The sequence below is a fragment of the Pezoporus flaviventris genome, unplaced genomic scaffold, assembly GCF_033815535.1.
Source record: "Pezoporus flaviventris isolate CSIRO_AGI_PZ_B2104156 unplaced genomic scaffold, CSIRO_AGI_Pfla_v1 ptg000213l, whole genome shotgun sequence".
NCBI lineage: Eukaryota > Metazoa > Chordata > Aves > Psittaciformes > Psittacidae > Pezoporus > Pezoporus flaviventris.
Window position 1 is genome coordinate 10,591,379 of NW_026892761.1, and position 27,532 is coordinate 10,618,910.

At 40.1% G+C, this 27,532-nt stretch overlaps 1 protein-coding gene and 2 long non-coding RNA genes across 5 annotated transcripts; 1 reads left to right on the top strand and 2 right to left on the bottom strand.

Moving 5' to 3' along the window:
* Positions 1 to 479: 479 nt before the first annotated feature.
* On the top strand, positions 480 to 21,902 carry LOC133262610 (uncharacterized). The gene is made up of 5 exons (XR_009741365.1): positions 480 to 685; positions 1,870 to 2,040; positions 9,955 to 10,068; positions 20,834 to 20,932; positions 21,825 to 21,902. It is a non-coding gene; the product is annotated as an uncharacterized LOC133262610 (long non-coding RNA).
* Positions 4,373 to 10,645, bottom strand: PRELID3B (PRELI domain containing 3B). Of its 2 annotated transcripts, none has more exons than XM_061441937.1 (6): positions 10,512 to 10,645; positions 9,412 to 9,580; positions 8,971 to 9,060; positions 8,324 to 8,394; positions 7,172 to 7,274; positions 4,373 to 6,494 (listed from the first exon to the last, which is right to left on the bottom strand). In XM_061441937.1, the coding sequence occupies exons 1-6, from the start codon at positions 10,541 to 10,543 to the stop codon at positions 6,375 to 6,377; spliced, it is 585 nt and encodes a 194-aa protein (XP_061297921.1). In that variant the 5' UTR covers positions 10,544 to 10,645; the 3' UTR covers positions 4,373 to 6,374. The 2 variants fall into 2 exon arrangements, with proteins under 2 accessions (XP_061297921.1, XP_061297922.1); XM_061441938.1 differs by lacking the exon at positions 4,373 to 6,494 and adding an exon at positions 7,394 to 7,432 and having other exon boundaries at positions 7,171 to 7,302.
* LOC133262609 (uncharacterized) lies at positions 14,233 to 18,610 on the bottom strand. 2 transcript variants are annotated; one of them, XR_009741364.1, is made up of 3 exons: positions 18,257 to 18,610; positions 15,753 to 15,958; positions 14,233 to 14,272 (listed from the first exon to the last, which is right to left on the bottom strand). It is a non-coding gene; the product is annotated as an uncharacterized LOC133262609 (long non-coding RNA). The 2 variants fall into 2 exon arrangements; XR_009741363.1 differs by lacking the exon at positions 14,233 to 14,272 and adding an exon at positions 15,106 to 15,496 and having other exon boundaries at positions 18,257 to 18,609.
* Positions 21,903 to 27,532: the final 5,630 nt, after the last annotated feature.

The following is a 27,532-nucleotide window of genomic DNA, read 5'->3' on the forward strand; positions in this document are numbered from 1 at the left end:
TCAAGTGCATTGTAAGGAGAACAACAGATTATACAGAAGGCATATGGCAATAGAAGAAAAAGCCAGCATCAACATGATTTCCAACAGAGTGGAAATTCCATCATCTCTTCCCTGTATTTCTTCTGCCTTAATTTAAAATGTGCAAAGTTATTGCCCATTTTCCTGTGAAACAATGCTATCAAGAAACATGGAATTACAGTCACTATTGTATAAAATGTAGAGGTCAGTAGTAATGCTTCCTACCTTTGATAGCTGTGGATTTATCTCCTTTCTCTGCCTGTGTAAGCCATATTGGGCTGTGCTGGTAAAGCTCTGCTGCTCTCTCTGCTGATGACCCTAATCTGTTTCACAGCTACTGGAAATCATGCCATGCTGATGACAATACGGGTCATCTCCTGTTAAATCTCCTCTCGTCTAAGTACAACACTGCACAGAGCACCAGCAGAAAACATGCCGAAATTAGCGCTCATCTTAAATTGCAGTTCTGTGATGTTTCTTATTGCAGGACAACATTTTCAAGGTTCATTGATGAAGCAGATGAAGACATTAATTTCTAACTTTCGGACACCTGCATTAAAAGTAAAAATAATTTTGCAGTGTCATCCAAGTTCCCAGCTGTCCATTCTACAAAATCAGGCATAAAATAGTCCCTGGAGGGACCCAAGATCTGCAGAGCAGAACTCAGGTAGGCCTATGTTTCAAGAATCTTGTGCATTATGCTCTATTTTAATGTGTTTAGTAACTTTTGTTAGCTTTATGAATGTTGTTCTGACAAAATAGCATAATAATGTAAAACACTGTCCACAGCTGATGATAATATTGAGTAAAGGTTTTAACCCCCCCAAGGTGACACCAACAGCTGGAGCCTGTTTTCAGAAATTTGTAAGTCTCACAGGTGCTTATGCTTCTTTGAAAGACAAAGGAGACTTAGGAACCTTGGTAAATAAGGGCCATTAGTGCATCTCACTCTGCTGACAGGGAAAAATATCACCTGTGCAGTAGCAGCCTGCTTTGTTCTTTCTATTCTTAAGCAGGAAAAGCAAGGAAATGGCATAGCTTGCTGAAATGTCTCTCAAACCTGGCAATTATAGAGAAAATAAAACTGTATAGAGCATCAGGCTATGTGCTCCTAGTACTTCAGTTAGATCATTTGGAGCATGACACAACTGTAAAATATAAAGAAATTTCAAGTGCGGGTTCTGGTACACACTTCCTTAGTCCCAGCTTCACAACATGCCTACTAAATTATGCTGCAGCTGCTGTATGTAAATAAGTTTAAATCTAGATAAACCAGCACAGTTATCTCATAGGTAAATAATATCTACTTAGTCCCCAAAAAACTATTAAGAAGAACTCATCCAAAGGATGCTACATGCCATAATATAAAACAGATTCCTTACCAGGGTGCCCACAAAGTCGAACAGGCTCTAGGAATATTAAAGTTCACAGCAGGGGCAATTGTTTGATTTAATCTGATGTAAAAAAGATTCGGTACATGACTTAGGAAAATATTTGCTACATATATTGTTCATTTTATTATATTCTAGTCAATATATTCAGTTTGATAATATATAAACTATTTCAGTTTTTAAACATTTTGATTAAAGTACTGCCAAACTTTTCTAGAGAACGAAAAAATGTAAAAAAGCCACCTTGTGCTGAACTTGTCCGAGAAGAAAGACTTTAACTTACCAATGTTACTGTTTTACAGAACTGTAATTTTTACTGTTTAATTACATTATTCAATGCTGTAAACACTTTCTAGTAGATGCAATATGAAATTATTGTAATACATATTGCAGAGAAAACATAATTTCAGCCCACCTGATAGCTCCCTACAGATGAGATCCTCCATTTCTGCTCTTACAGTGCCTCTCACCTTGCTGCTGGCTGCCTAAAGATGATACCTCTTCTCCTGTTCATTTTCTGGCTCAACAAAGGGTGTGAAGACCACTACCTTCAGTGCAGAGGAAGAAGTAGAACGGCACAGCCAGGAAGGAGGCAGGCAGACACACATAGGACTGTTTCCTTTAATTGAAGGTAAGCAATTAGTTAAGCTTAGCTGTAACATGTACCCTCACTTTTAGAATAACACAATTCTATGGCAACATACAAAGCAAAGCTATCAAATTACTTGAGAAACTACCATGTTTAGTGCAAGTCAAAAAACATGTTTCACTGAGAAATAGAAGGATGCTAAAACCACTCAGTGCTTTCACACAAGCTCTCTTTATCAGAACTCTTCAGGTCTTCTATAAACATGAACCTCAGCAGGATGCTGATCTTTCCTCTGAACTGTGCCACAGGGCTTTGACAATGGGTGCTGAGGTTTACTGTACATAACATTTATTGGAAATACACTAGACTGTACAGTTTAACTGCAAGTATAGACTGCAACAGAAAGATCAGCAGTTGTAGGAAATGTGGTTAAAGTATTTTCTGTGTTTTCCAAACAAAAAAACTGGTTGACATTTATAGTTAACTGCTGTCACTGGGTAGGTGCCGACAGCCACTGTCAGCAAGAAGAAAGATTTCTCAGTTAAATTAAGCCTTTTAAAAAGTACTTAGTTTTTATTGCTGACTGAAGACAGTGGTATTATTTTAGTGTTCATACAGACACAAGTTGTTTCAGTTCACAGTAAATTCAGGGGTTTTTTTCTTCCACGGTAGCAGCTTTCATCATTTTAGACTATCAAAAGCAGTACCTTGCAGAACACAGTAGTAGCTAACAAACCTTGCTAGGTGCACAAACACAAGTCTTCAACACGTTTTAGTGCAGATGGATCCTTGGAAACTAGACACACACAGAGATCAAAAAAATTTTAAGCCCAATAGACATGTTCCTAGAATGCCTTGCAGTTACTATAAAACAAGTTAAACATTATACTGCTGCTTGAGCCATCTTGAACCTGTTTAAATCAAGAAGTGTAATTTACTAAGTTAACACCAAAATCCCAGCACTGGTATGGCCAATTGTTATATCAAACCTGAGGAAAAATCATTTTTGCATTTCTTTTTTCAACTTTTAGATAAAGACTTAAGAACCTTTCTATAGGCATGTGGCAACGTCCATACAAACATTTGACAATTGGAGAGCACAGTGTTTCCAGCAGAACCAGCAGGTGATGCCAGTGTTCAGTCACAAAAAAAAAGAGGGCATTAAGCTTGCCAATACTTCAAACTTCCAGGTACTGCAATCTAAACTTGTGATTTTAGATCAATTGTAATAGCATTTCTAGATACAACTTGCTTTAGACCAATTCTTTGGAAACTTGTAGTATGTTCCTCCTCCTGGCAGGATCATGAGAAAGTTACCCAAACGATTACTGCAAACTTCAGAAGGTGAGCAGTGGGAACAAAAGATTTAATGGTGCCATCTTAAATATTCTCCAAGCCATTTAGCTTTGGCTCTAAAAGCTAAATGGCCTGGAGAATATTTAAGACTTCTCACTTTCTCACTTCTGTTCTATTTCTCAGTGATTTGCAGAAGTTCAAACTTTTAAGTGATTTAAAAGCAGGTAAGTTGAAACAATCCATTTAGTCAAGCTGCAGCAGGTAGCAAATCCACCAGAGACTACCACCAATCTGTTCACATTTGTTCCACCTCTGCCCCTCCTTCTCCTGTTTTCTTTCTTGGTGGTCCTTTTAAGTTTTGTCCCTCCAGCCATAACTCCTTTCTCTTACCCACCTCCTCCATTCCTTCTAACCACCAGAACCCCCAGTTTCTCCACACTACCTCAGGCTGCACTTTTTGCAATGCCAGTGCATTCATGTGTGACATGCTGCGTTCATCAGAGCATTGTCAGCCATGACACAGCCCTGCAGAGCACTGTGACATTGATCCACAGGTAACATACGACTTGAAGTGGCCAGCAAAGAAACCACCTGCATATCTACATGCATACATAGATATGAGTGCTGAGGCCAGGGCAGGCATCTTACTTCCCTTTCCATATACATTGTAACTGCTGTGCACAGTTGTCCACTCCCTATCAAGCAAAGCTACTTCACCTGAAATCTCTTACTGTGAGACTTTGAGGTGAACACACCCAGCCATTACATGACAATACAGACCGAAACATTTTGTTCTCTTCTGCACTTAACAATAGTGAGCATTACCAATCTCAGTCCAAGCAGACTGTCAGTCATTCCACAGGATCTAGCAAACTGCAGTCTGGTCACTGGTTAATGTGTCAGATTTGCAGTTACTAAGAAGTAAAAAAAAAAGCACAGCAGCTATAAATGTGCATTTTAGGATATGAATTTCAAAGAGCAGCTACTAACTCCAGAGTATTTATTCCCCTCCCCCCCCCCCCCCCCATCTTAGAGTACTCACCTCGTAGTTATAAAAACAAACAGAAAGTTTCAGAGCTAGCCAGAATTCAGATAAAGTTTTATTTAAAAACCGCCACATACTCTGGCAGACTGAGAATGCAGGCATATAAATAAAATAGAATAAAACAATGATCTTTCAAGATGTTGAATGCTTGCAATGATTAAACAGTAAGTTGTTTTTTTGTTCAGTGCAAAGGCAAACTGTGACTTCATACTATGCAGTCCTTAGTGTGGAAAAATCAGGAAAAGAAAACTACTAAGTAGTGCTAATGGCTAAACAAACATTTCAGATGAGTTTCAAGCACTGTATTTTTATCAGAAATGATGGTACAGTTTTGCAGAAGTTTTATGTATACCTTTTAAATTAAAATGCTGTTTCAGTTGCAATAATCTCCTATAAAAGCATGGCAAAGCTTAGTGATTTCAATTTAGTAAGAGTCTCAAACCATTTCTTTTTAGAAAAATATTTAGAATAGTTATATTTTAAAAAGTTATATTTCTGCATACACCCCCAGACCTGTTTTCTTCCCCCTACACAAATCTTACAGAAGAATGTTCTTGTGTGTTTACAACTTAAAATAATCTCTGGTTCTCTATATAGCAGACACTATTCAATAGAGAATTTTGATAACAGAAATGGTATGCAACATAAAATATACTGGACAGATGACATTACAGTTTTTAAAGACTAAGAGAGTCTTGAAATCACTTGTAAGCTTAGAATCAAAATTCTAGGAAGAGCCTCTGGCACCAAACTAACAAGCATCAACTTGTTCAGGGCTGTGTCCTTCTGTTTTCCCCTCACACTGAAGAATCCTCATGGGACAGATGGCACCTAATGGAGTCAACAGGACTACCAGGCAGGCTGGTGTACTATGTGAGGATGTCAGGGTCTGACCTTTACGTTCCCACAGCTCGTGACTGGTGACAGTACCAAGAATCTACAATGAGTACCAAGAAACAAACACAAACTGTAGAACACCATATTCTCACAGTTTTCATTTAAAGAGCCTTGTATCATGAGCAAATTAGTTCAGAAGGAACTTCTGGAACTTAAAAACCACTTTAAAGGACAATACAATATTTAGTTGATTTAAGGTTATTTTTGGAGCATGACCAAATTAACAAGTATGCTGTTAAAATTCATTAATATTACTTACTTTTATGTTCAGGTATCTTTTTAGCCAAATTTACAAAGATTTTTCAGATCTTTAAGTGTTTCTTTGAAATTCTGAAATGAACACCTACTATTCTTAGACATCCTAGCAGCTTGCAAGATTTTATGCATATTGTACCTCTGTAGTTAGCAGGCTTTTAGAAATGGAGATATTTACTACAGGAGTTTCAAATTGGATTTTATTTTCAGTTATGGCACACCCAGCTCACTAATGTCGCACTTCAGAATAGAATTTAGATCTTAACAGATAAGAGACACTTTGTGTGTTTTACCCATATTGACTGCAAAACAAATTTGAGTACCATGTTATCTCAACCAGTCAAGTTAAAAAGCTCAAAAGATATTTTATACATTCTTCCGTATTTCAAGCATCAAGTAATAAACTTTCTATTAAACCAAGTTGTATCACACAACTATAGAGAATTAACAAAGAGAACAATGATGGAACAAACCATTCTGCTTAATTTTGGGCTTGGTCCCAAAAGAGGTAGTCCATAAGTTATACACACACATAAAAATTCCACAGAAGTTAACCTAACATGCAGTCTTCTCCACCATACGCAGCCTCATCACCAAACGAGACTATTTCATATCTGAGAACATTACAAGTTAGTGTTCATGTAAGGAACTACACTTGAAATTATTTCGTCATCTCTAACCAAAACCTGGTTCAGCTGAACCAATATATTACCTGGGCTTTGCCATCAATCTCCTTAGTAAGAATGCAGTTTTTCCTCAAAATTAAATTTAAAACCTGCCTAATACACAGGTATGCCTTTAAATAACAAAGGATACATGTATTTAGGCTTGGAGAGAAGCTTCAGATTGTTAAACCTCCTTAGTAATACAGGTATATTTACTGTCATTTCTCTACAAATGCTGCTGCTGCCATTGAATTCCTCATGGTTCCTCTTGCTGAAGCTGCAAACTCTTCAATCTCTGCGTTCAGCCTATTAATTACCCATTCCAACGCTTCACGGCCCTACAATTAAAGAAAAATTTATCAGCGTATAAATCTTAGTAAATAAACAGGTTCCACCCTGTCTTGCTGAAAACGACTAGACACAATAGTTGGAAACCAAAGGAAAGGTACAGAAATACAGGCCTCTGTGGTACTTTTTACTTAAATAACTGGAGTACTGCAGAAACACATCCTGCCTTACATTCCATGAAAAAAATTCCTTATGTGAGCACTGCTCACATTATGAGTCACGAAAGTTTTTATCCAGATTGTTTTATCATTCTTGAGGCTGAACTCAAGACATCTCTGGATTCCTACAGAACCCTCAACTAAAACACCACTTCATTACTCCGCACAGCTACTTCAGATCTGTCTTTTTCAATAACAAAAAACTAATGGATGCCATCAGGAGGGCAGCAAAAGCGTGACAGTGCCAGACCTGTTGAGTGGAGATGTTTTTTTCCAGTGAAGAGTCAGGGAGCTTTGCCAATAATAATTTATTATCTTCATTCACAAGAGGAAAAAAAATAAAAATGAGGAAGTTCAGCAAGCTGAGCATCCAGTCTCTACAGTAAAGACAGCAGAACTGTGCGGGCCCTTCCCAAGGCTGCTGTCAAAGCCAAAAAGTAAAACAGAATTTTTTTTCCCCTTTGTCCTTTAGCAAGTGGTCACACATTATACACAAGGATCATACTTACTTTATTAGCATTGGAAGAAATTGTGTTTGCCATTAGCCCTTCTAAGTAACTGCTAAGACTTACACCTTTTACTGATATTATTGCTTCTTGTGTCAACATGGTTCTGAAACACAGCAAGAAAAAGAATTATTCTGAGTAGCTTAAAAAATAATGCATTGCTGAAAGAAACTCACTCCTTCCCAACAAACATTCCCTTATCAGCTTTGCTGTGTAACACAGAACTTCCCCAGAAACATAACCCATTTCCACATTGTACAAATGCTTTATTAGAGGGTAGATTTAGATTAGATATTAGAAAGAAGATTTTCCCTGTGATGGTGGTGAGACCTTGGCACAGGTTGCTCAGAGAAGCCGTGGCTGTCCCATTTCTGGCAGTGTTCAAGGCCAGGCTGGATGGGGCTTGGAGCACCCTGGTCTAATGGCAGGGGGTTGGAACTGGATGAGCTTTAAGGTCCCTTCCAACCCATTCTATGATTTATGCTTCTATTCATAAAATAAAATCCATGAGTCTCCACAAAGTGGAAGTGTCCCTTCATGCATCTTTAGCAGCTGGAAGAGTGAAAACAGCAGATTTGGAGTGAAGGTATATTGGGAAAACAGCATTAAAACATCCCCTTCAACAACAGGGATTTAACACTTCTGACCAAGAAAGAAAAAAACCCTCTTATGTTAGAATCTCTGGAAAGATCCTTCAGAATTATCAGTAATTCCAGCAATACAGACTCAGAAAGCTCTAATTTTGCCCCAAAAAAACAACCCCAAACCAACCAACAAACTAAACACCAAAACCCAAACCTCAAAAACTATACACTACAGGGAGATAGATGTGCCTTCTAGTGCACGTTTTGTGCTCAGGTAGATAAGGAGATCAGGAATAGGGCATCATAACTGAAGCAGAATACAAACTCAAGTTACTGACAGGACACAAGACAACACCCGAAGAGCTGATCTGAACTGGGCTCCATCATAGTGTGACACTGAGTGTCCCACCAGTGCTCTGCAGAAACAGTGTCACCAGAGAGAATGGCAGTCCACTTAATTCTTTTCGAGACAAGGTGTAAACCTCATCTCCTGTTGAAGGGAAACCATGGAAATTTTCAAAGTCAGACTCTGTACTACTTCTGGGCAATGTCAGAACACAGACATACTTACTTGTATGGGTCATGAGGGTGTGGTTTATAGACAAGCCTTTCATCTACTGACACTAGATTTGTAAATGAAATCTGCAAAATACAAAACAAGATTACCCCTTGATAAAAATATTAAACAAAAGTAGGAAATAAACCTGCAGAGTCAAAACTACGCTTCTATGTCAGATTAAACATTGTACTTTCCCTGCAAATATTTGGGTTGAGATTTCTCTAGGTTGAAAAATCCAAGTTCAGCAGTTGCTGATCTGGGTCCGTTTCCTTAAGTTTCTGTGACATTTACCATTATAACTACCCCATTTATAACATTTCAACAGTGGGACTGGGCAGTACAAAGAGAAAAATTAGGAAACGGTGACAGTGCACACCAAATGGCTTTTAGAAGTTCCTTTTCTTGACGCTTCTCTTCCCCCAAAACTACTCCTGTCCTGCTCATCAGCATGTTCAGATTCTTCCTTCCTGACAAGTTCCAAAAAGCCATTAGCACCTTTCTGCAAAGCAGAACTGGTCCACTATGAAACGTTACATAAACCTTTAACTTGTATTGTTCTAGTGCAATTTTCAGGTCATTTTCAAGATTAATTTCCTTTTCCAATTTACAAGGTATTATAATCTGCAGTCTCTTTCAGTTGCACAAACACAGCTACTTACATTGCTGGATTTAAGCTCCATTGTTTTTTTCACCGGGTCAACAACAGAGTGCTCCTGCACATAGGTCTTTGTTCTGCATGTGCCGATAAGCTAGAAGGCAGGCAAACATATACAGCATTTATCACACAAACCAGCTGATATTTTTTAGTGCCTTTAAAGACAGAAGTATCAAACACTGAGACATCAGAATTACAGTTTCGCTTAAAAAAATTATTCAGTTGAGGTAGATACAATTTTCAAGATGGAAGCAATCTAAGGCTTGGGCAATCTTTTGCTATGAGGAAGTCCCTGTGTGTACTGCTGCTGAGCTTTCCTCAGAAAAGACGCTTATCTTTTCAAACCATTACAGTTATAAAATTATACGCATCTATTACAACACCTGACTCACAAGCTTCCCTCACCCTCTGGCATACTTCCCAAGCTCTGTGACAAGACACATACCGATTTCACAATGGAAGGTATTCCCCATTCCGTACTGAGGAGCCGGTAGCTGTGCAGCTTCCCGCTAGGATCGACATGTCTGTCCAGCACGTCGACACCGACCACGCTGGGGTTCATGGGATTTGGGTACTTCTGCATGGCAGCCGTTGTCACAGTTTCCCAGGGGTGGCTGCCAAACCAGAACCAAGACAGAGTTGTACACCTTTTTTTTAAATGGGATTTGTAGTAAAAATGAGCACATCAATCAAACGGTATTTTTAAAGCAGTTCAATTTCCAGTTCTCAACCCCACAAATACCCTTCCCTAAAGGAAAACACCCATTTTGCAGGTTGGGTAGAGGTACATAGAAGGTCACATACAACACACCTGATTCATCAGGACTCCTGAGCTCAACTACCTTGTGGCTTCTAATTCAGTATGAATGTTTTCCCTGTGACATAATGCTGAAAGAATGCAACTTTTATGAGGCTTCAGGAACACTGGAGCAATTTATTAATGTTACTTTCCTCCAACAAGTAATTTCTTCGGATTATTTTTCGGCAGAGGTGTTCTGGGGCACTGGCGCCCCAACAACACGAATGGACTCCTAACACTTCGGTCAGGCTTACACCCGGACGCAAGGGCAGCACAAAGCCGACCTTCACCACGGCCGACACAGTAGGTACGCCTCCCGGTTCAGAGGGAAACGGTTTCCACAGCCTCACAGGCTACGCCTCTCCAGAAGCCCCCGGCTAACGGCAGGCCCCCGCCAAGTCGGCAGCGGTGCCCGCGTTCTGGTAGCTTAACTGCGCCCCAGCCGCGCCCCCCGCCTGGCAGCAGGCTTGGTGCTCTGCCCACCGCGGCCACATGCCTCGGAGTTGTGCCTCGACACCGGCGAGCGGTTCCCCGCGGCGAGTGACCCCGCGGCGCAAGGACGCGCAGGGGGAAGGTCAAGTGAGGCGAGCGATCACGACGGCGGGCGCAGGGCCGCTGCACCGGGCCGGGCCAGACGGCCTGCAGGCCGGGAAGCCCCCTCAGCCCCTGGCCCCCGCGAGGAGCGGCCGCCATCCCTGAGCCCAGCGCTACTGCTCCCCTCGTGCCTTCCCCCGCCCCGCACTCACTCGAAAACATGCTCCGAGGTCCAGATCTTCATGGCGGCGGGCACCGGGCGGCGACGGGGGCAAGGACCTGGGGGCGCCGCTACCGCGCTCCCCTCACACCCCGCCGGCCCGGTACCCACAGGGCCCAGCACTGCCACCGGCGGCTGCTGCGCCTGCGCGGTCGGCAACGAGACACAGCAGCGCCTTTGGGCGCGGAACGCTGGCATCCAATCGTCGCGCGGCGCAGCCCTGGCGTCAGGAGTCACGTGGCGAGTGAAAGTCAGGCAGAGGGCTCTCGGTCGGGAGGCCCGGCCGCACCGAGTGCGCCTGCGCGGGGCTGCGTGTCAGGGTGCGGAGGCGGGGCCGAGGCTCGCGGGTAGGAGCCGGGTTTGGGGCGCGGGGTGGTGCCCGCGCTTCAGAGCGCGCACGATCCAGGAACGTGTCCCGCTAGCTCCTGCAGCGCGTGCTCGGTTGAAGCGGGAATTCAGGCACGTTTTATGCTCGCTCGGGCTGCCAGGAGCCGCGGGCTGTTTTCGGGATGAGCCGTTACGCGCCGAGGCGCGGGGATCATGGCGAGCATCGGGGGTACAACGGGGCTGTGCTGGACGGAGAGCAAAGGCGCGGACCGAGAGCGGTCAGCAGTGCCCCGCCCGGGGCGGCTTACTGGAGTCCTTAGCCAACTCGTTTTGTAAGCGCGCTGCCTGGAAGTTGTTTTATAACCAACACTTACAAAACAGCCTCTTCGCTCTTTTGGATGGTCTGTAACGTGCAGGCTATTCCAGAATGGAAGGGTTTCAACCAACTGTTGTGAGCCATTTTACTCATTCTTGGAATAAACGAGAAGCGATTTACAAGATCAATAAAGCAGTAGGAAACCAGCCACAACTACAGACCAACCCGTATGCAGTTTGTGGCTCATCATCAAGCATTTTCGTTTAAAATTCTCAAGATAACAATACTGAAAGTGCCTTGAGTAGTGTAGAAATTGCATGTTCAAACAGGGAGGCAGCAGGACAGCCTTGCATGCTCACCATTCTCAAAGAGTGAGTGACTAGTAGGTACTCGTAACTACACAACAACGGCGTCACTGGAAAAGGTTCAAATAGAAATTTCCCAGAAACAGGTTACTACACACAGGGAGATTTCTGTCATCTTTCTGCCATGCCAGAAATCCTGCCCAGTCTGTGGAAAAGCTCAGATTCAATGAATATTCATTCCTGTGCATTCCTGTTTGCACTGAACATCCAATACAGAAGCCATTATACAGAGAAGATACTATTTAATGATAAACTACCAGATGCAGTCAGCAGCAGATACTTAAGCGAGGACTAAGAGAGTGTTTGCTGGAGAAACCTATCTTGATCTTACTTTATGGAAAGACTCTTCCACCTCACAGCACTATCCCTAAGCATTGTGAACATACTAGTCATCCATCATCTTGTACAAAGTCATTTCTGGAAGACTGCAAGACACTTCTAAATACATTTTAGTCTTAATACCCACTGAGTGATTTTTGCAACTGGAGAATTTTGCAAAGGATGTTAATAATGCTAAGCATTTTGCAAGGTCTCAGAATGCAATACATAGTTGTGGAAGATGGTGACCCTCAAATAGACATTGGCAGTTCAGCAGATACCCATCCCCTATCCCTTAGGCTATCTGTAGTCTCTCATCAGGGTTTTTTTTTATCTGTAAAAGAAATGTTAACTGCTGGAAGCAAAGCAAAATGACATCTCCAAGAAGGAAACATGCCAACATATGGTGCAGATTAGGAGCTAGATCTCCAAAGTTCTTGCTCAGATAAAATTCAGTTTATTTTAACAGAAGTTGTATTTAAGTGAGTTTCTGTATTTGAGTGATACCAAGGGCCAAACTACTTATAAACCTGACTTTTAAAATAAACCCAGACTTTAGGGAAATAAAATTCTCATTTGTAACTGCAGAGGAAAAAGTTGCACATCTTAAATATTAGAATTCTTTACGTTGGTCATGTTGCATCTAGAGAATACAGTGTTCATTTTTATGACCAAGAATTAAATACTAGAAGATTGTATTATCTTTTCCCCTCTGCTCTTGTGAGACCCCACTTGGAGCACTGTGTGCAGTTCTGGTATCCTCAGCACAAGACGGACATGGACCTATTCAAGCAAGTCCAGAGGAGGTCAGATATAAGGAAGCAGTTCTTTCCTGTGAGGGTGGTGAGACACTGGAACAGGTTGCCCAAAGAAGTGGCAGTGTGCAAGGCCAGGTTGGACAAAGCCTTGGGGAACATGGTCTAGTGCGAGGCTTCCCTGCCCATGGGACCATGTCACTCACCCAAGGCTCTTGTCCAACCTGGCCTTGTATACTGCCAGGGATGGAGCACTCTCTCTTCAGAAAAACACAGATGGAATAAAAATATTCCCTCTTTTGCACGGAAGATGTGGTTTTATCTAAGTAACCAGCATTCTTTACCAGTTTTTTCCTGTGCATGGCATTAGCAGTTCCACTGCTGATGTTGAGTCCTTACAGATGCTTCTCACTGCTTCAGCAAGATGGTCTCCCACTCCACAGCCTTTAACCTTCCTTCTTCATAACTGATACAGTCTCACATTCCTTGCTGCACCTGAGGTCTGGACTCATCATTTGACCCAGGGCAGAGGGAAGGGACAGTGAGCTCTGTACTGTCTTAAAGCTACCTGCCTCAGTCAAGGTATCTGCAGGGTCAGACTAGGCTCTATACAGCTGATTTCTCAACTTCTGCCAAAGCTGGTTAAGCTGGCTGGAGCAGGTGCCTTCTGAGGTCAGTGACTCCTATTCTCGATCTGCTGCTCATGTTGCTCTGGAACAGCAGTTCACATGGCCAGGAGAAGTGCTGTAAGGGAACAGTGCAGCTGAATTTCTGTTTTCTGCATAGTGAACCATAAATGGAACTGAAGAATCATCCAACGACCATGCTGGTATTGCAAATGAGGCCTGAGGTGAAGAACAAGGGGTCAGGGCTGGGTAAGCCAGTGCTGTGGACTCCCTGGAATGCCTTCTGGAATCACAGCTTGGGTTCACACATTCAACAGTGTTAGAAGGTCAGTGCATTTGTTCTTCATCCACTAACAAACACTGACTTGGTATTTGTTAGTATCATCCATGTTGGTTCAACCCAAAATAAACCACAGATCAGTGTAAGACAACCAAATGCCTGTGTTTGTTTCTGTACTTTCTCAGTCAATCAGGAGAGTCTTTATCCTTCAGTATTTAGGACTCTTCCTCCCTCAATTTGAAGAAAAGTGAGATTACAGAAATAGCCAACAAATGCCTTTCCCCTATGTTCTGGTGAAAATGGCTGTGAAGTTGCATGTGAAAAGCAAATAAAAAAATTAAAGATTATAATTTTATATCCTGGGACTAATACCAATAACCATATCAACTTTCAGAGAAAAGATGCAGGTATATCTGTTCTTGGAACCAAGTTCGAATCGATTCACACCCTCTGTTTGGAAAAACCACAAGAGGGGGCTAGATTTCCATGAGGTTCTCCACGCGAAGGCGAGAAAATTATTCCATCAGAGAGAAAGGGCTCGGATTTACCGTCTCATAAACTAACCCACCACGAGGTTTCCACACCTCTGAGCTTTGCCATGTGAGAAAGCCCAAGATCCCTACTCTGATTCTGCGTCCCAGCAGCAACTACTCTCAAGGGGCTGCCCACCCCTAAATCCAGAGTGTATTTTTCTGCAGAAATAAATTATTCCACTGCTTCCAATCTAAAATGTGCTCCAGACAGAAATTCCCTGCTGGGAACAAATCTGAAAGATACAATCAGTACTTTTATTTTTCCAATATTTCAAAAATATTAATGAAAAATCAACATAAAAGCAATGAAACATCCCCAAATAATAATAAAAAGGTCCCTTCTGTGTCCTCTAGTTAAGCCTGGTTAGTTTGGCAAAAACATAAACCTACGAAAAACCTGACTTACTCCTGGGCCAGTTTACTGCTGTTACTGGCTGCTCAGCTGCATGACTGCAGCAGCAGCAAACTAGTGAGACAGGAACCTATGGCCACATACAGTTTGACAACAGTATCATCTTAGATTAGTTTAAATCATTTCTAAAAGTATCACCTAAGTAGCCCTGCACATACTCACCACAGTATTTTACACCACAGGCTTCCCATCCAGCATGTACTTGATGCCCTGCTAGCGAAAGGATAAAAAGAACTGTCACTGGCAATGTGATCTCTGACATAGGTAGCCTGCAATGAATAATAAACACATGCGTCCAAAAACGTATTGCTTCTGCCAGTGCCTTCCCAAAGGACTGGAAAAACCCAGGAGTTTTCAGATAACCTGTATATAAACAACAATCTTGCAGCATTGTTGTATGATCACCTTCCACATTTGTCTTCATCGCAAGGACAAGTGAAATACAGGCAGCAGGAATCCTGTGATACTGATTCAAAACATGTTTGCCGTGCCAGAAGGTTTTTTTTTATGCAGAAAATTAAATAATATGTAAACCTATGGAATGGAAATAAAGGACAGAGAAGTCAATTGATCATGAGGCAATACTGAACCCAGACATGTACAATCTGATGTATGTGCTACTGCTCACGTACATGTCTTACTGCAGCAATGAAATGCAGTGAGTGCAAAGCACAACATACAAATTTGTCTCAGGCAGCTTTTCTTGTCTTTTGGGGGAAAAAAGATGACACAAAAGGCAGAGTGTATAGTAAGAATTATTCATCCTCAGATGCCATATTCTATTTTTTGTGTCATAAAAAGGGGACATATAGTTCCTTCTTAAGACTAAAACCAGTAAGGCACTAACCCTTTCCCACAGACTTATATGCAGATCCAGAATTTGTTTTCCAATATTGATTGCATAAAAGGATTCTTCCTGCAATTTCTTAATATATATTATTTTTCTACCACTTAAAAGTTTCATATATTTGTATGCATGCACAGCTGTTGTACAAAGGCCATAGTCAAAAAGTGCTGATGCTCTCTATTATGGTGATACAGGGAGCTGAAAAAAAAACAGAAAAGATGTAATTTCTTAACAATACTAGTACAAATGTATTTCTTGTTTCAAAATGCTGCTCATTTCCTTCTCAGGCACATTTAAAACAGTCTGGCTCCCCAAGTAATTTCTGAGTTTTGAAGTATTACATGATCTTTTGAAAGCCACCTGAGATGTTTTTGTGGGAAGGAGGTCTCTCCGTACTGGTGCTTCCACTTACTCAATAAAGCAGTCAAATTACTAACTCATCAACTTGACTTACCAGGTTGCATAAATTACTTCAACACTGGACAGTTTTAGCAACTGTGGTCTGGTCATGTTTTGCTGAGAGTCAAAGGATCTCTCCATGGCAGTGACAGCAAATGGACAGAACAACAGCATGCCTTTCTCTCAAGGCTGCAGATCTCTCTGTCAACAACAGACCTCTCTGCCTACAACAACTGCCTGAACTTTGGATAGGTGCCTGCCCTACAGAAAAGGCCAAGCTTAGAAGTAAGTCACACACACTTCCTTTGTCAATTTTTACACACTAGCACATTTGCTTTGCTAACTATCTACACAAAGAGTTGCATACACAAATCACAGGCCTTTGCTGTCTACACCTGTAAATTTGCATCCGGAAACCTAGAAGGGGTAAAAATTAGAGCTTGTTGAAGCTGAGACCATCAGAGAGATTGAGTTTTTTGTTCCCTAGCAGTTAATGTCTCTCCCTTCCCCAAATACCCACCACACCCTGGAAAACCAAACCAAACCAAACCAAACCAAACCACCTCACCAACATCCCCTCTCCCCAAAAAAGAAAATTCAAACCCAGACATTATCTTTGCTTTAGAAGATTTAGTTTAAGTTAGGGCATATTAAAAAAATGCATTTAATAGAATGATCTGGAAGTAGCCATGGAGCCAACATTTGATTTTCAGATCCCTTTTATTTTATTCTGCCAGAAAACGTTCTAAGAGACCTAAGGCTGCACACCTTCAGAGTACTGTTGCCTCAAATGCAAAACTGGCCAAGTACCTTCCTTATCAAGCACGTGACACACCTACTGCGGTTGTGAAACATACTGTCTAACACCGTCTACACCAACCAGTCTCTAATATTGTTTATATAAGATGAATGCAAATAATTGTTTTTCTTATCAGCTTTCTCTCCCACCTGACAACATACAAAATGTAAAAACTCAGTATGCACGCAGTCACACCCAGCTGGCCCTCCCATTGCCTCAGCATTAGCATACTGGCTACTCTAAGGTTAGGTCTTCCTCCTGCTGTCTGTGGTGGTTTGTTTAACATATTCATACCACATTACATGAGTGCGCTTTATTTATGGTTTGCAGCAGAACTCTTAAGCAGGCAGCTACAGAGTCCTTAAATGGCTTTTGGTGACTGAGTGATTTGGTTTCAATTTAAAACCTGACTCAAAATTTGTGACAATATATGTGCTGCATGACTCATTAGAACCATGAATTTTAATTTTTTTAAATGATTTTTTATGAAATTGTGCAATTTCCTTGACTTCCATAGCTCAGGTAGTTTGATTTGATTATGACTATACAAACAGTTCCATCTTGTCTGTGTCATTAGTGGGAGCAGCAGCTGCCACTTGGTGTTTGAGTTCAGTGCAGATGCACAATGGCGTACAGTTCATGGATGCAATATGACTATTCTGTTGTCTGGGAAACAGTCTCCTAAACTCTGCATAATATGACAGTTACCAGCCAGATAATGTTTTCTCCCGCAAGCATCACAAATGTGCATGTGATCAAGTAGGCAGATGATAATCACATGTTATCACCCACAACTCATGAGCAAGCACAGTAACAGCACAATTAAAGACAAAACCATATATTTTAAAGTACATTGAAATTGTGTTTGTGTTGTTTGGAAATAATCATGCTTCTTCACTACCTCTGATTCTTGTTTAAATCTAAAGATGACAACATTTCTTATAAAACACAAATGCTGTCAAACATTCATTGAATGCAAATTTATAATGCAGTTCTTGAAGAACCAGTGATGACAGGTCATGGTTGTGACATATTACATGTTAAGACACAAACATAACCCATGGTCTTCAAATACTGCTCTTTTATTCAAAATTTATATAAAACTCCCTGTTTCAGAAATCTTGGATTCCATCAGCTATCTTGTGACATGCTTTAGAGAAATTGCAACCTGGAAACAAAAGTTGAGACTTCTTCATGCACAGACTACTGCATGAAAGTGGCTACTTAGTCATCAGTGCTGACACCTTAACTATCACAGAGACAATTATCAGATCAATTATAAGCAAATACTCTCGAGACACCTTTAGCTTACCTCTGTCAATGGCTGACTACAGAGCTATGATGAAAGCAAGCCATTAAACCAGTCTTGTTCAAAATTTTGTGGGCCTGAGAAAACTTAGATCCTGGATTTAAGTCTACTTATGCTGTCTTTAGTACTGGGATTGTATTTAACACCTCTTTTGAAGGGGGAGGACCCAGTCTCAGCAATCAAGAGCACAAGACCTTTCATCTCTGGGACTACAGGCCTTGGATCTTTAATAGCAGCAGCAATTAAGGCTCAGTCCTAACCTTCTCAGCTGGCCTTGACAGCAGGAATTCCAAGCTCCAAGCTGAGAAGATATTGTGGTGTTTGGGTAGAACTGACAATCCAGAGAGAAACAGCTAGCTCAAAAGTGAAAAATCACACCGGAGAGTGGCCCTTTCCCTTCTAGGGATGAAGTACAAGGCACTCCAAGGGTTTAAAAGTTTTGATATCTTACCAGGCCAGTGGTAGTTTCCTGCTTGTAGCTTCACTGAAAACAGTATCTTTTCCAAGTAGTCTTCTGAAGGTTTTCAAGAGTATTTCATCCAACCTAAGGCATAAACGATAAAAAACAAATTCAAAAAATAACTAATTTCATAGGAGAGTTTAAGATGGAAGCATAATGCAAATATCTTCTACATAAATAAAGTAATGGAATACTCTTCATGCACAGTTGGGACAAAAGTATTTTGTTTCATGGTAATCTGTAATAAACATTTTCAACTAATAAACAGATTCCATAAAATCAAAGACATTGAGATGGTGTGATGAAAGTCAAGGGGCAGAGTCCAGCTAGATAAAATGTGTGAATCTGCTGTGTACTGTAATTGCTGTCTGACAGTTACTACAGGTTATGGATTCTTGTAAAATACTTAAGTGTGAAATATTACATAGCACTTAAACAAACCCAAAGGAATATGTGGGGATATTTCCAGTCTTGGGAGTCTTGAAAAGAACTCCACTACATTCTCTAGAACTGTCCTGATCCAAAGTCAAACACATTCAACATGCTTGTACAAGTCTGGTACACACAGAAGTGTTGCACTTCATCAGGAATACCAAGTTAATGTCAGCACAGCCCTAACTCCTACCTGTGCACACAGTATACCTGTAAAATCGTACACTTGGTTTTCTCCATGCTATTGCTGGTACTCTGTATCAAGGATGGAAAGTGTTCAGTGCACACGACGATTCTTAGGCACAGAAACTTGGACTCTTCTAGGCCTTCCCCATCCTCGTTGTTATTAATTTGTGCATCGCTAATTAATTAGTAATCATTAGTTAGCACTTTGGGAGACAAAAGCTTTTTCATCATCATGATGCCTGTACTTACTGCAGTACTGAAACTAAGCTGTATATACTAAGCTGTCTGCAGCTTAGTGTTTCAGCAAAAGCAATAATTAAAGGAATAAACAATATGCAAAAATGAACAAAATGTTAAATTCAAAGCACTTTCCATAGGATGATTAAGCCATATTGGATTAATGCCATCCATCTCTTCAGGATATACACACTGCTGCATCCACTGATATATTCTTTGTTCTGTGTGTATAGAGTCTAAAACGTTGACAGCCACAAACTGAAGTTTGAAATATTTAGAAAAGGAATAAATATTTGCATAAAGTAATTTTAAAAGTTACTTGTCTTCTCACAAAACAACCATCTAAAATGTAATTTTTCATATCTAGTCCTTGCACAGTGTACATTAAAGCACTTTCTTAGTAGCTGCCTCTATTTTTTTCTCTAAACTTGAGTAATTTAAGAACTACTTCAAGTTGCTGCACAAGTAAATAATATTTCTATCAGTTCTGCTGCACTAATTCAATAGGATATGCATTGTTTTTCCAGCAGGTTAGTGATGGCAAAACTGGAGTTTGACCTTCTTGGCTTGTGTCAATGTATGGCTTCCAAGCTCAGACATAAGAATTGGTTTTATATACACTTTCTACAGGTGACAACCTCCAAACTTACAGCAGCTCTCTGAAATGCATAAAATACTGTAAACCAGTAATTATTAGAAATCAAGCTCTATAAAAAAGTAAGATAAAGAGTATAAGCAGCTACAGCAACTTTTCTTTTTAAACAAGATATTCATACCTTGTATCTTGCAAGTAAAGGGCTCCCAAATGTACAGTATCATAGGAACAGAAAAAACAAATATTGTCTGAACAGCTGACTACTCCCCTGAGCATATGGACTCCAACAGGGACTGACGCTGCCAGATACATTAGTAATGAAAGCAGCAGGCAAGGCAAGTTCTAAGTAAAAATATGATATTAATAAAAACCTGCATTAAGCGTCATTAAACACAGAACTGGGAGACAACCCAGGAGCACAAGCAACTAAAACTAATTGAATTTAATTTAGTTACTCCAAAATCAGTCTTCCTTTTATAAATGTGTATTTCGGTGTGTCATATAGATCTTAATTCTCGCTGATAAAATTAGAGGAGTACTTTCAAAACCATCTGGACACTCATACAAGGAATTTGCATGGATTTAAACAAAAGTTAACAACATCTACCTGTAAGAAAGACCCTTCTTTAGAAAAGGGATGGTGAATATTCTTTTTAGTTCCATATTCATCTGATTATTTCAATAACTGCGAGGATGAAAAACATGAAAAAAAATGTCTGCAGAACGCAGACTTAGGCAAACCTCAGATGTTGAATCCTTTCTGTGCTCACTTAGAAAAGACTTCCTTCAAAAAGTAATTCCTACCTCATCTGCTTATAGTCTTGGGATTTTTTAAGGCCTATATTGACAGTATGGTATGTCGCCTGCTTTTTAATTACTGTATTTTGCTGTAGCCTGTTAGGGAATCTAAGAAACGGGTGTGCATTCCAAAAACCTGAAATACTGAAAAATAAAGATCAGAAAATCTGTTTTCTGAAAAACGTGGCTATAAATGGAGAGAAGGAGAACAGTATTAGCCTCACTGGAACAATCACAATTTAGGGAGATGAACAAGATGGAATCATACCTGTCAGCTTGGGTAGTTAAATTGAGCAACTCATTTTATTCTGTCTTCTCAGAAATAATATGAGAAAGCACCAAGAGCTCTGACAGTTCATGGAGATTACTGACTAAGCCAAGGGGGAATACCACGGCTGCGAAGATGGAGTCTTTCACAGGTAACCATCCAGATAACAAACTCTTCTCTATGGCAGTAGTGAACAGAACAACAAAATAAATTATGACACATAACATGCACACCCTGTAAGTATTGTGAAGGAAAAAGAAAAATTCTGTGTTGACTTCTTAATTGTCCTGTTACATGTCCCAGCAGTGGAATGCCAACAAGTTTTGCACGGACAGTTTGCATGCGGGTTTAGAGCTGGCCTACAAGCTGCACGAGGCCCAAGAGCTCCTTGCTCCGGTGGCTGTGCTCTCAGACTGCACACAGTCACGTTTGTGGCCCCCCTTTTTGGGGGTGGAGATTCGATGGGCTAATTTTAATGTTTTTTAAGCTAACTTCAAGAACACAGTAGTTTGGTTTAGGAAAGAGAAAGTGCCTAACGAGTCAAACTGAAGGCTAAATTAGGAGGACATGATAAAAACATTACTCCATTTAAATGATGGTAAGAGCTGAGGTATCACTGCATCACTGGCCTTATGAGGGGAAATTAGCTGTGTTTCAAAACTGACATGTTTCCGAGTAGTTTTTGTTTTCCTGCTTCCCTGAAGCTCAGTGGAGGTATTTGAATTTTATCAGTGAATTCGTGATATTTGGATGTTTTCTTTATACATGTTAAAATGCTCTCTCTAGTTATCTTTTCAGTGTTAGGAAATGCTCCCATTGCAAGCCGTAATAACCAGTATTCTGTATAGGAATATAGAGGTGGGATGTAACCTCCTTGGTGTAGAATGTTTTTATTAGGAAATAAAAAAAGATAGTGTGCATTTACAATCTTAAATGGTAGCAACTATGTGGCATAGTCAATATAATTAGTCAGGAAGCTATTTACATCTGACAAGTTAAGTGATAAATGACCACTAACTCAAAACCTTGTTATTCTGTCACAGATTCTGCAATGGCTTTACTCAAGAAAATAAAGAAACACTTATGCCCACAGAACTCTTGTGAAATAAGTAAGTTGTAGTATCTCAGATGTTACAAATGTGAAAATGTTGAGGAGACTTTCACAAAGCTCTAGGATCAGCGAAGGACTCAATTCCCAGGAACAAAATAGTGGGAGTAGAGCTTCCAACTCACATGTATCTTTTTCAAGATATTAGATGGTTTTTGCAAGATGGAAGAATGGTTCACCTTGAATTACAGTTTCAGAATTCCCAGTTCCCAGTTCAACCAACTAAGCCCCAGTTCCTCACAGTGCCTTCGTATTTCCACTCAGGCATGCAAAGGAGTCCTTGCCCAGAACACGTGGCTTAAAAAAATTTGTTTCCCTGAAATAGTTTTACTAATGATTGCTGGGGAGGACAGACCATCTTTGCCCCCAAACCTCTGCAGATGCCAGAGATTTGGAAAGGTAATTACTGAAAGGACACTGTAATCTTAATATAAATTCTGTTCTAATGTTGTATTTTTAGTTTAGAGCAGCCTTAAGGTGTTTATAAAATTGTTAAATACTTTAGAGAATTAGTTTTTATTAAAATGAATCCTGAAAGGATAGTCTAGAAATGGATCTTTACAAACACAATAACTGAAATATATAACATGAGGACAGCTGTTCAGATGACTGTTTCCATAACAGCACAAGCTACAGTAAGGTCCACAATGACACAGGATACTGTTTCTATGGTAATATAATGTTTAAGCCTCAAGGATGCACAGAAAGTCCTTAGGAAAAGTAGGAACTAATATTTAAATTAAAGGGATTTCCTTGTTTATACTTATCTGTGTCTAACCCTTGTCACTATTTTATTATATCTAGACTTTTTAGGCTGGTGACTCTCTTTAGCTTGTATTTCTAAAAAACAGGTGATATCCAGTCATTCTTTCTGTCCTCTTGCAACATTTTAAACTGTGGGTTAATTTTAATCAAGTTAGACTGTGGGACTAGTATGTGTCTGCTGACTGGGGCTCAGCAGACAGAGTGCAGAAACCCTGCTGCTTGGCCAGGCACAGCCACAACAGGGGTGACTCCTAATTAGGGAGTGTGGGACAAGCCATGCTGGGGGCAGGAGGAAAGGGAGATACCAAAAAGGAAGGCTAGAAGTACAGAATATGGATTTATGGTGCTTTGTAGAGACTTCAAATAGGCAAGTACATTGTAGCAAATAAATTAGAAGTGTTAAAAGACAGCATAGTAACAATTTCAGCATGGTAGGAGTGTTGCATACAGACAGACACGTGGAACAGCCTGTCTAGGAGTTTCAGTTTTTCTCTTAAGAAAACATGAGTTATGCCCCTGCTAAGTAATACCAGTTTTTAGCACCACTGGTGCTCTCAATTCTTTGTGCTTTTTCCATGTTCCTGTATCCTGAGTTGGCTAGATACCTGGCTGTAAAAATTCTCCCAGATTATTCATAATGGATGTTGGGGTTAACACCCCCCAGATCCACAACAGAACCTCTGCATTTATTTGCAGGTGCCCATCAGAAATTAAAACTAATACAACTGAAAAGCAGACTATTTTCAGTAATTTCAGCTCATATTTTGTGCCAAGATGAAGGCATTGTGGAACAGGTGCTTGGAAATACAGCTTGTGCCAATGAGATGCTCATTCAGCCCAGAGTAATTGGAGCTTTCTTCATTACCACCCTATCACCTGGTACTTCAGAAGCAAAGCATGGTCTGGGAAACCTACAATTAAAAGTTAACTGTCACATTTGATTGCAGTTATTTAAGGAATCTTTACTAACTTGTAACAGAAGAACAAACAGGTGAAATCTCCACAGTTTTGCATATAACTTATTAGCATGGGCAGAAAATTGCATTTAAATCCAACAGCAGCTTGCCCATTCCTGTCAAGAACTAAATAACTTTGAGTCCCATTTACAGAGTCTTGAGGCTGGGTGAAGTGAGTGTTTGGATGCTGAAGACTTTTCTTAGCATGTACCCAGTATTTCAGGACAAAGAGATAACAAATGTTAATAGCTGAAAAACTGCTGATACACTTTTGGTGTCTGCTTTTGAAAATGGGAGCCATTAGTGGTGTCAATAAAATACAAAAAGCCACGGTAATCCAATTACTGCTATTTTAAAACACAGGTTGCTTTGTAGCTATGGAAACGAAAATGCAGACATTAATGAGCAAGGGGGGGAAAAAAAATTGGTGTTTCCTTGACAACAGATAGAAGCATAGCTCCATGAAACCCAAAGGAGAGAATGACAGAAATACCTTTTACCATGATATACAACTGAAATACAAGTCCAGTGCAATCATATACTTCACTCTGACAGGAAGCCACAAGTACTCTTTTCACACAACCAGTTCCCACCTTTATATTGAAGTTATTCAGTAGTGTGAGCCATTCTGTATGTTTCACTGATCATCTTCATGCGGGTGAAAATTCGAATGGCATGCTCAAGCCTGTGATAAGAACCAGGACACCTGTGTGGCATGCACGGAGCAGGTGAGTGTTTTATACAGCATACTTAAAGAACTTGTCAGGCAGCACGGACGAGACATAATCAATAGGTGCCAACCCTGAGACCGACCTAGTGCTTTGCCATGGGGGTGTGAGTAGTGTGCTCCACAGGAAGCTAACCACGGGCAGAGTGGGCACTACTACCGCACACCTGGGCACTGAAGAGCAGCTGTTCCCTGGAGTGCATCATAAATTCTGTATAAATTATACATAGAGTACTTTTTTTCCCAGTGAAGAACTGTGTAAATATTAGGTAAGATCAAGAAAGAAAGGGATACACGGAATGTGCAACTTTAACTTAATTACTAAAATTTATCAGGCAACTCTCACATAATCCAAAAGAAGAGGAACTCAACATTGTTCAAAGACAATAAAATGAGAGGAATCGTGATAGAGGTAAGTTAATAGGATACCAGTAAAATTATACGGCTATTTTTCAGTGGATAGAATGTAAAAATATTTATACAGATTATAAAATAAAAAATGTAAAATAATTTAATAAAATTAATACATAGAAGTGTTAATTGGCAGATTTCCCACAGGCATTTTGGAAGGACTGAATCTTCAAGAACCAGGTTTTCCTTCCACTCTATCCAGCGTATAGAATTAAGAGCATTCTAAGAGGTGGGAAAGTATATCAATCAGTTCAAAATCCTAAATTGTTTTGTGTCTGTAGCAATCAAGAGCTGGATACTAAGCTACAAGAAAGTAAGGTTTCCTTGACAACATGTTGAGAAAAAAACACAACTACATAGAACTACATAAACCACATAAACCTATATAAAAACTTATGGGGAAAACAACAACAACAGAAGAATAGTTGAGTTGGCTGCATGGTGTGGAACATGGGCTTACTTCGGTGACTGGTACTGGCCTGGGGTCATGGTGACAGGACTGCTGTTTCTACAGTCCTAGTTGATGCTTTAATGATATTTGACATTGATCTGAAAGTTGGTTCAAATGATCAATGACCTTGTCAAATTCTAGTCCCATTTTCCGTAAAGTACATTTAAGCTGGTGTAGCTGGTGGCTTTTAGAGCATTTCCGAATACTGTCAGAAACCCTGGAGTTATCTGCTTTTCTACGACAAACAAGAAACAGATGGAAAAATTAGGATGACTATAGTTTGTACATGTGCAAAAAGCAGCTAGCCTTGGTGACTTTTTGAGTTGCAGCAACTGTTACTCTGAAAGCTACATTGCTTTTAAGTGCATCATAATTGTAATTACTCATATTTGTGAGTGATAAGCCTGAAAATATTATAGTTCCAGCAGTCTAAAAGACCTGGGAAGATCTTTCATGTTCCTTCTGCAAAACATTCTGTAGAGAAGGCACAATAGCATATTTCACTTTTTAACCTTCTGACTGTCAGCAAAAGAATGACTTAAGCAAGGAGTAATAGCTCTCCTCATATCTACCCTGTCACCTGGTACTCTACAAGCAAAGCTAGACTCACACATCTGCTTTTTCTCTAAGATGTTTAAGTCTTTTCTTGGCTGTGAATTAATCCATAAAACAGCCCTTCACCAGACCTGCTTATGCTGAATTAATACTAAAAACCCAAACCAAATAAAGCCCTAAATCAAGCCTGTATGATGATGATTCAGCATTTAGAGCCTTACCTAAAACATATTAAATCTCAATTGCCAAAAAAGCTCTGTGGGATTTTAATGGGAGATGGTTTGAGGCTAGCCTTCCCTCCCATGTCTGCATGGGTGTGAAAATAATGCAAGCACTTTAAAGAAGAAATTCAATTCTTAGGAAACATTCAAGTTGTAAGCACAACCAGCTGAATCTTTTCATTTTTGTGATTGCCTTAGCATTTTCTCAGCAGCCCTCGAGTCTAATTCCCTATGGGATCTATTACTTTTGCCTTGTGTTTTATTTTTTCTCCTTGTACTGGCTTTTCTTTGGCAAGTAGACCTACGTTTGCTTCTCATGAAGCTGTCTCCCTTTCGCTGTTCAAGCACATTTTTGCCTTAAAGTTCTTTTCTCTTGGACTTTTTTTTTCAGTAGGGCCTGACCAATTCATGAGGGGTTACATTTCTCTTTAGGGTGGTGGTTCTTGCTGTCTCAACAAACAGACCAAAGTGCCATATGAGTCGTAATAGATGTTATGCAGTATTGAAATTCAGTCAATAGTTGGATGTCAATTTTCTAGAATGCTTTTCATTCCTCCTGCTGTAAGTATTATATTTGTTTTCATTCTTTCTCAGATTCTTAATAATTGCTTTAAAAGATTCTGTCAATTTACAGAGCTTGATCTTTGGGGAAAAAAAACCCATGTTAAGTACCATAGTGGAAATGTGCCTTTGGTCAAATGGAAATTTTGCAGTGAACCACAACTTCTGTACATTCAAACTTAGGAGTTCACATCTATAAAAGTCACAACATCTGTGTGATGACTGATAGCAATATTATGTAATGATTCTTCATGGGACTAATCCTCAGAGGAAGATTAGGTACATTCAGACATTCCAGATGTTACTTTTTCTGCAGCAAAGTGGCCAGTACTGTGGCAGAAATGATGAATGCTGCAGTGGCTTGGAAATACAACTACTAGAGTCACTATACGTAGTTGTTCATGACATACTGAAACAAAACTAACCAACACACACCTTTTAGAGTTACTGCCTTGGGCTGTGTATTTTGCTACTACAGTTTTCAAACTGGGTCAAGAAAATTGTAATTAGTTGTTTTTTTTAATATGACTTATAGTAACGGATTCAAATGACACTACTCACTAACAATGCACAGGGTGAACTGGGCAGAAAGTGTTTTCACTAAGCAGAGAGTACACAAAGATTAATTTAGAATTTAGAGAAAGACAAAGTAACACGAAAGGTAAAACCTGTCTTCTGCACTTCTATACACACCAAAAATTTACAGTGCTAGAGAAATTACCCATTTTACTTAATTGATTTAAGCAATTTCAGTTTGCAATCTACAGCATATTATACAGTTGCCCTCAGTCTGCATGAATATAACCCTTATGGGAGCCATATTTCTTTTCTTTTTCTAAACACACACTTTTCTGATCAGCTAAGGCCACAGACTTTTCTCTGGCAAATTTTTGCTGGAGCTGACCTCAGCTAGTGTATACATGAAAGCTTCTATAGGGATGCTGGGGAGGGACTCTTCATTAGGGACTGTAGTGACAGGACAAGGGGTAACAGGTT

Excerpts from the sequence above, each read along its gene's own strand:
- PRELID3B (XM_061441937.1), bottom strand. The coding sequence starts at position 10,543 with ATGAAGATCTGGACCTCGGAGCATGTTTTCGA. Across the intron at positions 8,395-8,970 it reads TGGAGCTTAAATCCAGCAAT|ATTTCATTTACAAATCTAGT; the intron begins GTAAGTAGCTGT and ends TGTATTTTGCAG. Across the intron at positions 7,275-8,323 it reads CACCCTCATGACCCATACAA|AACCATGTTGACACAAGAAG; the intron begins GTAAGTATGTCT and ends GCTGTGTTTCAG.